The sequence below is a fragment of the Solea senegalensis genome, linkage group LG7, assembly GCF_019176455.1.
Source record: "Solea senegalensis isolate Sse05_10M linkage group LG7, IFAPA_SoseM_1, whole genome shotgun sequence".
Classification (NCBI taxonomy): domain Eukaryota; kingdom Metazoa; phylum Chordata; class Actinopteri; order Pleuronectiformes; family Soleidae; genus Solea; species Solea senegalensis.
The window spans coordinates 503,083-515,437 of NC_058027.1; the positions used below are offsets into that span (position 1 = coordinate 503,083).

Below are 12,355 nucleotides of genomic sequence, written 5' to 3' on the forward strand. Positions count from 1 at the left end.
TCCAGGCTAAGTGTTGTCATGTGTAAGAAAAACATGTTTCTCATGTAAAGTAAAAGAAAAATAAATGTAAATTAACAGTATTTTTCAAAATAAAGTTACAACAGCTTTAATCATACACTAAAGTAATAAAACAGGGTAAAGGGAGTCTTGTAAACTCTGAATGAGAAGAAAGAAAAATTGTCAAAGGAATCCTGGCTCATTCAGAAAATCATGACGGCTGTTACCTGGGAGACGTTTCCGACATGTTGCTGCTCCTCCTCCTCTCCTCCTCCTCCTCCTCCTGTGGCAAACACTTCACTGCTCCATCACCTTTCGCACTCGCGTGTCTCGCAGTGTAGATGTAGCGCACTTTGTGTCGGTGTTTACAACCACACACACGCTGAGAACCTTCAAAAACAACCGCTGGTTTGACTTGAACCGTCCCCGCGTCGCAGGATTAAAAAGAAGAAGCTGAAGCAAAGTGAGTAACATTCACCTCTTTATCCCTGACCTGTCAAAATAAAAGCACGGGCAGAGTTGCAGGTGCAGAATTTATTCCTCGTGAACGACATAAGATTGTGTGATTACTTTAATGCAATATTTTAAGAACATTTTAAGTGAACTTGAGGATCAAAAGCAGCCTCTCAGTTTGTGTTTAGCCTTTAAGAATAGTTGTAATAATGCTATAATAAATATTTCATTTGATATTTAAATGACTCAGTTCATGTTTAAGCAATAACAGCAATTATGCAATAATTGGATCGAATTGGATTGAATTAAAACATGTTCTCTTCACATCCATCCACCATTATCCTACTGTCAACTTCTTCAGCTTTTGTTATATTGTAATTATTCTCGTGATGAACACACACTGTATAAGACTAAAGTGAATTCCGATACAATACAAAACAAACTGTAAGCAAAAAAAAAATGTTATTGTGAGGTGAAAACCCCACCAATTATTGAACTGCAGTGACTGAAATTTAAAGATTTAGTAACTTTAAGGTCGCCAGGTCACTCATTTGTCAACTGTGGCCATTTGCTGCTTGTTTGTCCTCCTCTCTCGGCCCTTAACGCCATTATGTCCCATCAAATAAAAGCAAAATATGTTTGTTATAGTTTTTGCCAAGGCTTGACTACAGCCTACACTATTTTTTGGATTTATCACTGAGAATTTATATATATATCTATATAGATATATATATAAATGAACACATACTGTATAAGACTAAAGTGAATTCCGATACAATTACGATACTATTTTTTGGATTTATCACTGAGAATTTATATAAATTCTATACATACGTACATACATACATACATACATACATACATACCAAAGATGTCAATCAACTTAGTGAGTTAATCTATGTAGAATGCTGATGTTTTTTGGAGCCAACATTGATAAATGTCTTCTTATTCCTTTCAGGTGCCATGGTGTTGCTCACATATGCTGCTGCTGCTGCTGTTTACAGTGTGGGAAACACTAAGTAATGTGAACCCTGGACTTCACTGCTGGTCATCATGGGATGTGGCACCTCCATCGCCACGGAAACACAAGGGAAGAAAGTGGAGACAGGTGTGGCTGGTTTACAGTGGAGTGAAAGCACAACACAACAATTTCACAGCCGTCATGGTCCCTGTGGTCCAAGCAGGACTGAGTCATGTCCCCCGGCCTGTCAGCTGGGACGACATTGACATTTGGACCTGTTGTTTCCAGGGAAAGGTGTCGGAGAAAGAACACAAAGTGAAATCAGAGTCAGCATGTGAGCTCGGCTCAGAGGTGTCGGACACTAATTGGGAGTGCAGGCACGATGAGCAGAATTAGGCTTTTAGCAAAGGCTTTTAAAGCTGCTTCTTTAAGATGTCACTAATCACATAAGACCCTGATTTCAAAAATCACAGTTAAGGTAAGGCCACTGAGCCGGAGGAGAGGATTGAGTTCAAAACACAAAACCAAGGCGACCGATGAAGAACAAGTTTTAAACAAGTTTTTGAAATCATTCAAAAACTTGTTTAAAACTAAAAATGTTATTTAATTGGAAATTGAATTCATTTAGAAATGAATCAAGCTTAATATTCAACCATTATGTTCAGGAATGCAAGTAAATAACTATAATTTAACATTTTAATCAAGAAATAATAATATGCTTTACTATTTTTTCAGTTTTTCTGTAAAACAGTACATTTAACAACAATAATAATTATATTTTAGCATTAAAAAATCTAATTTTTACACACTGATTTATTAAACATTAAAGAAACATAAGAAATGATTTTGATAATGACCATTACTGTTCATTTAGTGCAGCGTTGGCCATAAACTTTACATTGGCTGGTTTTGTCTAATACATTTGTGAAGCACGGTTATCTCAAATCTAAATATCAAAATATCAAAAGGATTCGGTCCAAGTAAATGCAAACGTATGTGTGCTTTTCACGAAGGAACGCAGGAGATGGAGCGAAATTTAAAATCCGTCACCACAGAAGAAAGATAAGACGGTGGAACAAACCACTTAGTCGTCTTTTGTTGCTGCTTCCATCTATTATCTAATATTTACTTTTTCCACTTAAGTGAGGAATATTGTGCACATATTCCTCCTCCCGTCTAAGTAATGTTTCATCTTTTATTCATTGAATATGTCTCCGTTGCACTTTGGTCTCTTATTGATACATCAAGTGCAACCACATTTATGCGATATTTCAACATCGTGTGTATTTAGGTTTTAAAGCATGAAAACAGGGTTGACGGAAAAAGCCGGCCTGTTGTAACCCAAACTTTAAAAATACTGTACGTCTTAAGCCTTAAAAGAAGTGTCTTTAAAAGACAGACGGTTGCTTTCCTGTCCTTGCAGTCTGTCTTCGTCTCCTCTGTTTCTCCCAAAAGCTTTTCATTTGCTTAGTTTTCCAGTCTCACCGTTGCTCATGACCTCCCCAGTGTCTTATTATTTGTTGTGTGTGTGCATGTGTGTGCATGTGCATGTGTTGCCTTGCATGTTTTAATTGATTTTCAATCACAGCTGTAGTTTTTCCTCTCACAGATGAAGCAGTGGTAAAGACTACTCCGGCTCTGAGTAAGACCCTGCTCATCTCTACTGATCAATCTGACGTGCGTGCCAGAGGTGGAAACAAATTATATTCTACTCAAGTAAAAAGTACCACTATTTGGATAAAAGTTGACTTAAGTACAAGTACTGATCTAAAAATGTACTCAAGTTAAAGTAAAAAAGAAAAAAAGAGGAAAAAATTTACTCAGAGTAAAAGTTACTTTTTTAACAAGGTGGGGATTCTTTCTTGTGTCGTGTAAAAAGGACAAGGGAACACAAATCTCACGTGAATTGTTTACAATTAAAAGCAAACCTTTACAAATTAAAATGCTGACAAAACAAAATATGCAAACACATAATCTATGAGTCAAGATGTGTCAAAGGTCACTCACTCGGGGGCCTTAATTGGCTCCAATTCACCTGTCCTCATTCACCTGTCCTCAGGGACCTTATGTTCTCATCATTCACCTGTCCTCAGGGACCTTATGTCCTCATCATTCACCTATCCGCTGGGATCTTATGACCTCGTCATTCACCTGTCCTGATGAATCTTATGTCCCAGACATTCCCCTGTCCTCGGGGACCTTGTATCCTCATCATTCACCTGTCTGTCCTCGTCATTCACTGCCAACATTTCTGGTGAATGAATTTTATTTATTAAAAAAATGATTATTCTTAATTCAGGCCAACGTTCTTTTAAAAACTACAAAAACATAATTCCAGTAACGCGAGTAAATGTGATTCATTGGTTTCCACCTCTGGTGTGTGCAAACATCTATGTATCCTATGAATGAAAGATATGGATGAAATCTAATGAAACCTTCTGCTCAAAATGAAACATGTTGACAGGTGACCTTTGTGTTGTAGCTATGAAGGCAGCGGTGTTGATCCAGCGATGGTACCGGCGCTACATGGCCCGTCTGGAGATGAGACGCAGATACACCTGGAACATCTTTCAGTCCATTGAATACGCTGGTGAACAGGACCAGCTACAGGTGAGTGTCCACCAACTGTCCCCATACACATGCGGTGGGGGGGGGCTTGATTCATTCATCACAAGCTTCATTATGTTTTTTCTTCCATTTCTTCAGCTCTCCAGTTTTTTCAGTTTCATGCTGGACAACTTTACTCAGCTGAGTGGAAACGGTCCAGGTGAGAGGCAGAAAATGGTGTTTTTAAAAACAATACATGTCAGTATTCAGTCATATTAAGTCGTCCTTAGTGGCATCTGCCCTTTTGGATGTTCTGACACGTTCTCTGTAATTTGAGGAACTCAGGTTGAAGGTCCACTTTTCATTGATGTGAGAGATAAATTTACAATAAATACCTAATAGATAATAAATAAAACCCAGTTAATCCCAAACATTGTGTTTAAAAAGAAAGAGTTGAAGTGCAAGAGATGAGGAAAGTGTTTCAAATCTCAGATTTTGATTTAAAAGTAATTAATTGTCACATCCTGTGTGTCTCAGACATGATGAAAGGTTATTGTGTCAAATTGAAATGTTTTGTAAATGTACCACATACTCACAGTTGATGGTTCTATCATGGAAACCTGAAAAAGCAAAGAAAGGTGTTTTAAATGTTATGTAGTACAAAAAATAAAGTAACAATCCTTCATTAGATGTTTAATCATCGTTTGTTGAAACACAGAGAAGTTTATTTGTTGACTTAACATGAAATTAACACCCGTGTTAGTCACAGCACTTTGTTTTGGTCTGGATTAGGAAGCCTGTTGCGTAAAAAAAACCCTGTTACTTAGCAACTGCTGTGGATGTGGAGGCCGGTGTGTTGGTGTGTTGCACTGACACAGCCGTGTGTGGAGTGACCCACTCATCCAGCTAAAAAGCATAATGTTCCATTGATAAGCCAGTCCTTAGGTCAGCTCTCATTACAGCATCTGCTGTACGTCCTCTTACGCACATTGAGTCTGTATAATATTAACAGCGTCTGTGTTTGTGTGTGTGAGCCGGAAATTAAGGACATTCAGTTGACTTTAAGTGGAAATAGACAAAAAGACTCACAGAACACATACGAGCCTGTAAGTAGACTGTTCCGTGTCATTTGTGTGCATAAATTAGAGGTCATTAATTGTTATTACCATAATAGAGTGTTGGTTTTTTTCAGTGAGGTCACACTGAGCTGGATGTGGTGTTGTCGTGTCAATCCCTTATTACAAGGAATTACATTAATTTAAATGTATATATGTTTTTTGTAGAGATTTGTTCAGCAGTTTCTAAAAACAACCCATTTAAATCACCATTCCCCCCATTCAAATGTTAATTTCTTAGCAGATTGTCTTAATGCCTAATTGTATTTATTTGCTGCCACTTGATTGGCTGATTAAACTAAAATTTGCAATAATAGGTGTACCTAACAAAGTGAGTGTGTTCAAAATGCTAAATTAAGATTACGTATATCCTGCTCTCACATTACGTGTCACAGTTGGTTGATGCAGGACAACTCAGGGGTGAGTGCAGGTAAAAATATGTTTGATGTAGAAAACAAAAGGCACATAAAACAAGAAAAAAAGTTAAAAAATGAATCTAAACTTACAAGGATCACAACGGCAGGGACACAGGACACGAGGAGCAACATAACAGAGAATCTGACAGGGAACAAAGGGAGAGACAACGAGACACAGGTGAAACTAATCAGGGCGGGGCTGGTCATGTGAAAGGAGGGAAAAGGGAGTGAAACAGGATGTGTCAAAGTAAAACAGGAAGTCCACAAAAAAACTGACAAAGACAAAAACACAACACCAGTAACTGAGTCAAAAATAAAAGTCAAACAACCAAATTAAGAAACTGAAAGTCCAGATAAATGTTTGGATTCTATGAACAAAAACAATGCTGCCCACTATTGTCCTTTTCATGATTTGACCCCAAACAAGATAAAAAGATAAAAGAAGTGTGGTTAAGACATTGGTGTGAAGCTCAGTGTGTTCTCCACTCTGTTCTCAAACTGTCTACACCTCCAGACTTGATTTCCCAGCTGCTGGACCCAGTGGTCGACCCCTGGTTAGAGAGAGAGACCTGCTACAGCCTGATTTCTGTCCCAGACTCGTACGCCGGGCCCCGGTTATCGTTTCCTCTCTCTGTCTCGGACATGAACGCTCTGCTTAGCGCGTTTAAAGAGCAGCAGGTACCAAACACGTCAAAGTCCGCTCCTTTTGTACACCTGTGCTTGTCTGACGTTGGTTTTATTTTCCTCCACACAGACTCTGCACGCCAGGTATGTCCTGCAGCTGCTATACGAGACCAAAAAACTGCTAAAACAGATGCCCAACATCATCCACCTGTCCACGTCCTACATCAACGAGATCACCATATGCGGTGCGTGACCTTTGGTTTCAGTTTTATGTGTGAATTGAAGGTTGAAAAATCATGACGTTTAAGATTTGTGCACCTGCTTCATACAGTGAGTCACTGATTAAATGAGCGAGTGCTTATTGCCTAAACGGCCGCTGATGTCGGCAAACGTGCTGTAAATACAGTTGACTGTTGCTTAATAACATACTTCCAAGAGAGGGGGTCTTGCCTATTTGCACACTGATAAGCCACTTCACACCTCTTCCACGGCTACTTCCTCCCGCGGAGTCGCATCTCATTAAACTCAAGCATACTTGAGCATAAGAGGAAAACAAAAACAACACCCACAGTAATATTTGTTTGCTGGCTTCTACGTTATTCTCCTTTTGGTGCAGGTGATTTGCACGGGCGGCTGGATGACTTACTTCTAATATTTTATAAGGTAAGGCAATATTTATCCCTTTTTCTGGACTTGTTTTTTCATCCATCACTACTTATCTCGCAGCAAAATTGTGTTAAGGATCTGTTCACGTCTTTATCTCACTGTTAGACAGACTTTTCCAACGGGAAACTGAAGTCTCCTGTGTGCTGTGATGTTAAAATCACTGATTTTCTCTATGGGATTTGGTGTGGGAGAGTGAGTGGTTTACAACCTTCAGTTTCCTGTTGGAAAAGTCTGTCTAACAGTGAGATAAAGATGGGCTGAAAAGGCTGAAATCTGTTTTTCACGTCTTTCTACCGGGAGCCATGTTTTCACATCACTTCAAAAAACCTGAACTAATCCTTTTAAGCCTAAGCCTCTTTATGAAAAGTCACATATTCAGCTACAGGTCTGATTTTACATTGGTGTCAGTGGGTCGATTTTATTATGGGATGTCACTGTTGTTCAGAATGGCCTTCCCTCCGCGGACACGCCGTATGTGTTCAACGGGGACTTTGTGGACCGCGGGAAAAAGTCGATCGAAGTGGTCATCGTCCTGTTCGCCTATCTTTTGCTGTATCCCGACTACGTGCACTTGAACCGCGGAAACCACGAAGACCACATCATGAACCTCAGGTGGAGGAAAAAAAAAGAAGATATTGATTTATTACAATACAAAAAAAATATGTCCTTGTGATGTTGTTTTGCTGTTGTTTCAGATACGGCTTCACCAAAGAAGTCATGCAGAAGTACAAGGTACAGTGAAGTCCAGATTTATTCTACGTTTAACCAATGGTTTACAAAGATTAAAGCCTCACATGGTTAACCGCCTTTTTTTTACGTTGTGTGTGACCGTGTGCAGGCTCATGGACACGAGATCCTCCGGCTGATCCAGGACATTTTCAGCCTCCTGCCACTCGCGACAGTTATTGATGGGAAGATCCTAATCGTGCACGGAGGGATATCAGACCAGACCGACTTGGACTTCCTCGGCTCCATAGAGAGGCACAAGGTCAGTGAGAACAATCCTCACTCACTTCAAATGCAACAAACTGATATCATATGGATTTATTGTGCTTTCTAATAATGTTGCCTAATTGAAGTACGTAAGGTAAAGAATATCGGTCCAAGCACTGAGCCTTGAGGAACTCCTGTCAAAAAATTTAGCCTTAGCCTTTCGGTCATAATATTTATTATAATATTGCACTTTATATTGCTCCTTATTTACTCTTAGGACTTAATGATTAGTACTCTTAATAGTAATTAGTAATCTTAATTCATCAAGTTCTAGTGGCTCTTGGCCACACTGTTAACCCTGAAGTGTTAAACACTCAAAAAGACATACAATATGTTTCTGTTTTCTTTCGTCTTCTTTTCTCTTCTGCTCCAGGTGAAATCTGCCTTGAGGTTTCCCAGACGCAGTTTGGAGGAGCTAGACCTGGGTCAGTCCTATAGAAAAGCAAAGAGAATGAGATCGTCGGGCGGTTCTCGTCCCAGCAGCAGTCGTAACCAGAGCAAGAACCAAAAAACGCCCACTCTGAGGTCTGACAGACAGCCAAAGAGAAGCCTGAAGATGTTACATGTACATTTTCAGTGAACTAGAATTCTAAACCATCCCTTTTTTTTCCTAAAGGAAGAGACGACACGGTGTCAGACGTCAAGACAGCAACGGCTCCTGTTCGTCCTCATCGTCCTCGTCCTCATCCACGTCTTCAATCTGCTCTCCACGAACTCCGTCCTGCCTCTCACCTCACCCGTGCCTATCTCCTCCCAGCACTCCTTACACTGTCAATGTCCTCCAAGTGCCCTTTCTGGACTCTCTGTCCTCTGTCCCCCACCCGGAGCCTCCACAACATGAACAGGAATGGAAACAGGTCAGGCGAGCAGATTCAGGGGAATTCACCGACCTTGATTTTGCGACATTTATCAGCTTCCTTCTCCCTTTGCAGATTGTGGATATATTATGGAGCGACCCTAAAACCCAAGAAGGATGCAGCCCCAACACGTTCAGAGGTGGAGGCTGCTACTTTGGCCCCGACACCACCCAGAGACTGCTGCTGCAGCACGGACTCAAGCTGCTCATCAGGTCCCACGAGTGCAAACAGGAGGGATATGAGCTGTGTCACGGTGGACAGGTAGACGGGAAGCAAGCGATCAATTCATTCATTCATTAAAAACATTTCCCAGTGTGAGACACACTTGTGTCTGCGGAGAAGGAAAAACTAAATGACTGCATGTTTTTTTTTGCAACAGGTGATCACTATTTTCTCAGCGTCTAACTACTACGAGGAGGGAAGCAACCGTGGTGCCTACATCAAACTGGGCAGAGAACTGGTTCCCCGCTTCTACCAGTACCAAGTCAGCCGCACGACACGCAAGCTCACCCTGACACAGAGGTACGGCGTGTGATCTCTCCGCATTAAGACAATTCCAGTGTGTTACATTTAGTTTGGAGGGATTATTTGCAGAATTTGAACATTTGTACAAGTGTAAAAAAAAAATCACATTTCATCATCGGAGATGGACTTTTACAAGGTTGTGGCTTTTATTAATTAATTCATTTTTTGGACCCATCACCTTGGGTGTCTTTGACAAGCTGAAATGTAAACGAATATTTGAATAAACACAGCTGCAGACATAATGGACCTTCCTTAAATCCTTCAGAAAGTGTTGGACAGACGTCCTAAAGTCCAGAAGTGTTTTGAATTTAAAGCTAATTCCAGGCTCTCCGGTGTTTGCATTTCTTGTATTGGTTGTATGTCTTTGCTCTGTAACTCACAGGATAATTAATAACAATGACTGCATGTCTTTGTCAAAGCAGAGTACGAGCTGCTGAAGGTTCTGCTTTCAGGGCTTTGAAGGAGAAGCTGTTCTCTCACCGCTCTGAGCTGATGGCAGGCTTCCAGCAGCACGACCACAATAACACAGGTGACCTTTAACCCACGCTGTCACCTCGCAGCCTGACTTTTTTTTACAGCTGTTACACGTCAACATGTGATCTTCGTTCAGGCTGCGTGTCGCTCAGCGAGTGGGCTCAGGTGCTGGAGTCAGTGCTGAGACTGGACCTGCCCTGGAGGACACTCCGTCCACAATTAACTCGCCTGACACCAGATGGCAGTGTGGAGTATCAGTCGTGCTTCGAAGACATGGGACCAGGGATTTCTCTGCCTCAGGTCAGATTTAATTCATGAATGTGATACTTAAATGATAGTTTTTATTTTTAAAGTTGCTGGTTTTAGATGTACTACTCAAGAGAAAGTGTATAATGAATGTTTTTCTGCATTAAAAGGAGAATAATGTGGTACTTTCTCAGCAGTTAAAGGTCAGCAATGATGGCTGCAGAGGTTGAAAAATGAGAATTTGGTGCAAAACTGTGCACATTTAATGGCAGTTCATTTCCTCTGACAGCCTGAAATGAAGTGTTACAGTGGAACTAGGTTCTTTTAGAAATACAATACATCTCGCTTAACTTACTGTATATAAACCATAGTTTTACATGTCTACTATTGTATATCTGCTCTCGTTCTTGTTACAGGTCACTCCAAACTTGGCTGAAACTCTGTTCAGATACAGAACAGACATCGAGATCATATTCAACATCATAGACAAAGACCATTCAGGTGCTGCACGTCTTTGAGGATATTTCACATCCAAATGTAACTTACACATGAAGATTTTTGTTGTTCTTCTTCTCAGGTCTGATCTCCACCGAGGAGTTCCGTCAAACCTGGCGCCTGTTCAGTGCCCACCTGGGCGTCGACATTGACGACAGAGCCATCGACGACCTGGCGCGCAGCATCGACTTCAACAAGGACGGCAGCATAGACTTCACGGAGTTCCTGGAAGCCTTCAGAGTGGTGCACAAGCTGGACAGCAAGGATACACACCTCAGTGGAAAGATAGACAGAGACAAGTGTTAAACAGTGACCTATGATCCTTGTGATGCTGCTGTGTTTGTTTAGTTCACATTATTTTTTTTCTTATTGTAGGTGTTTTACTTTACTCATAACAGTTTATGTTATAATTTACACAAACTCGGTGAAGAGCAGCGTAGGGCTTTTATTTTGACATTTTATTTTTTCAATCCCAACTTCCTCTGTTGTTTTGGGAGCGAGTCAAGTGACACAAGAGCAGCCGTGACACATTTATCTCTGAAAATGACGTTTGTAGTTGTTCATCAACCTTTGTAAACCTGTAAAATAAATCTTGGGGGCGAAATCCAAGTTTGTATGTTTATAGAAAATAAATATTTGTACTGTTGAAAAATGTTAATGTGTAGAAAGGCTTTTTATTTATTTGTTTAAAATCTGAAAACGTGTGTGTGTGCGGGGGAAACATGATAAAAGCAGTGAAGTTACACAGGGATCTCTGTGCAGATGCAAACAAGGGGATAGAAACTTCTAAAATGTGCAAGTTGCAATTCATATTAATGTTAATTATGATGTGACGTGTAATGATATGCAGAACCAGAGGAGACAAAGTATTTGTCAGGGAATGTGATACAGTATGTGTCTCCAGGAAATATAAATACCTGGACCACATCATAATAGATAATATGTCTGATGACGATGATGATGATGATGATGATGATGATGGAGTTGCAGCTGTTATTAGAATGGCTTTTTTCTTAAAATACCTGTTAAATCTGTCTTATTTTTACAATAGATTTTAGCGTGTGCGTGCATGTGTACGTGTGTGCGCTTGTGTGCGTGTGTGTGTGCATGTGTGTGTGTGGCACAAGAAGTAAATGCCTTCAGTAAAAATCTGAACCTATTATTTACTCCGGCTGACAGGATGCCTGTGTCTGCTAAACCACTTTCACCATTTGATAATTATAGTTTGCAGAATGCCAGGGAGTGATATGGACAGACACACACACACACACACACACACTTTTGTCCAGCTATCTTAGTGAGGACACTTAAAGTCAATGCAGTGACCCATATGAATAATAGCTGCGCTTGTTTATACTTGTATGTGTATCTTTACGAGGACAAATAAAATTTAGAACCTCAGGATATTGTGGCTGGTTATCACATTCTATCCCAGACCTAGTTTAAGGTCTACTATGGTTTAGAATTAGATTTAGGTTTGGTTATAATTTAATGGTTAGGTTTACTCGTTCATTTGTGATGTTTAAATGTAAGGTAGGTAAAGGGCCAGGGAATGGCATTATCCTTTAACCTTAACCATAACCAGTTAACGCTTTCTCCTCACCTTATACTAACATAAAGTTAACCAGAAATGAGGATCTGCCTTATTAGGACCAGGTTTTGGTGTCCAGAAAAGGTCCTAAAGAGGTAGACTAATATTCAAAAGAATTAGAATGTTTTTTCCATTAGAGTTTGCTTCTCTTTTTTTCCCCCCTCTACAGTTTGAGTTCATGATGTCACTTCATACTTCAAATTGAACGCAGGTAAGAAGAGTGTCTCCCCTGATACCTCCACATCCTTCTGTCAGAGAGTTTTGTGAGCTCTTCTCCTCCTTCCTGTCATGTGTCCGTCCTGCAGCGATCGCTCTATCTCTCCTCCCCTCAATTTTGCAACCTCTCATTTACTTCTTACTTTCTCTCTCCAACTACCTCTCCTTCCATCCTCCAA

At 40.3% G+C, this 12,355-nt stretch overlaps 1 protein-coding gene and 1 long non-coding RNA gene across 7 annotated transcripts; one reads left to right on the plus strand and one right to left on the minus strand.

Annotated features, from left to right (window-relative positions):
* The first annotated feature begins 1,469 nt into the window (after positions 1 to 1,469).
* Positions 1,470 to 11,023, plus strand: ppef1 (protein phosphatase, EF-hand calcium binding domain 1). 6 transcript variants are annotated; one of them, XM_044029545.1, is made up of 18 exons: positions 1,470 to 1,558; positions 3,021 to 3,053; positions 3,894 to 4,021; positions 4,118 to 4,178; positions 6,004 to 6,167; positions 6,244 to 6,358; positions 6,730 to 6,776; positions 7,225 to 7,391; positions 7,475 to 7,511; positions 7,618 to 7,767; positions 8,146 to 8,297; positions 8,389 to 8,629; positions 8,705 to 8,890; positions 9,009 to 9,151; positions 9,574 to 9,683; positions 9,765 to 9,928; positions 10,291 to 10,375; positions 10,452 to 11,023. In XM_044029545.1, exons 1-18 carry the CDS (start codon positions 1,504 to 1,506, stop codon positions 10,673 to 10,675), a joined length of 2,262 nt encoding a protein of 753 aa, XP_043885480.1. In that variant the 5' UTR covers positions 1,470 to 1,503; the 3' UTR covers positions 10,676 to 11,023. The 6 variants fall into 6 exon arrangements, with proteins under 6 accessions (XP_043885480.1, XP_043885481.1, XP_043885477.1 ...); XM_044029546.1 differs by having other exon boundaries at positions 9,577 to 9,683; XM_044029542.1 differs by having other exon boundaries at positions 8,389 to 8,890.
* LOC122771952 lies at positions 4,015 to 5,979 on the minus strand. Its single transcript, XR_006360718.1, has 3 exons — positions 5,580 to 5,979; positions 4,555 to 4,578; positions 4,015 to 4,283 (listed from the first exon to the last, which is right to left on the minus strand). It is a non-coding gene; the product is annotated as an uncharacterized LOC122771952 (long non-coding RNA).
* Positions 11,024 to 12,355: the final 1,332 nt, after the last annotated feature.

Coding starts and splice junctions, on each gene's coding strand:
- ppef1 (XM_044029542.1), top strand. CDS start 1,504: ATGGGATGTGGCACCTCCATCGCCACGGAAACACAAGGGAAGAAAGTG. Junction 3,054..3,893: donor AAAGACTACTCCGGCTCTGA/GTAAGACCCTGC, acceptor TTTGTGTTGTAG/CTATGAAGGCAGCGGTGTTG. Junction 9,929..10,290: donor CAGGGATTTCTCTGCCTCAG/GTCAGATTTAAT, acceptor TTCTTGTTACAG/GTCACTCCAAACTTGGCTGA.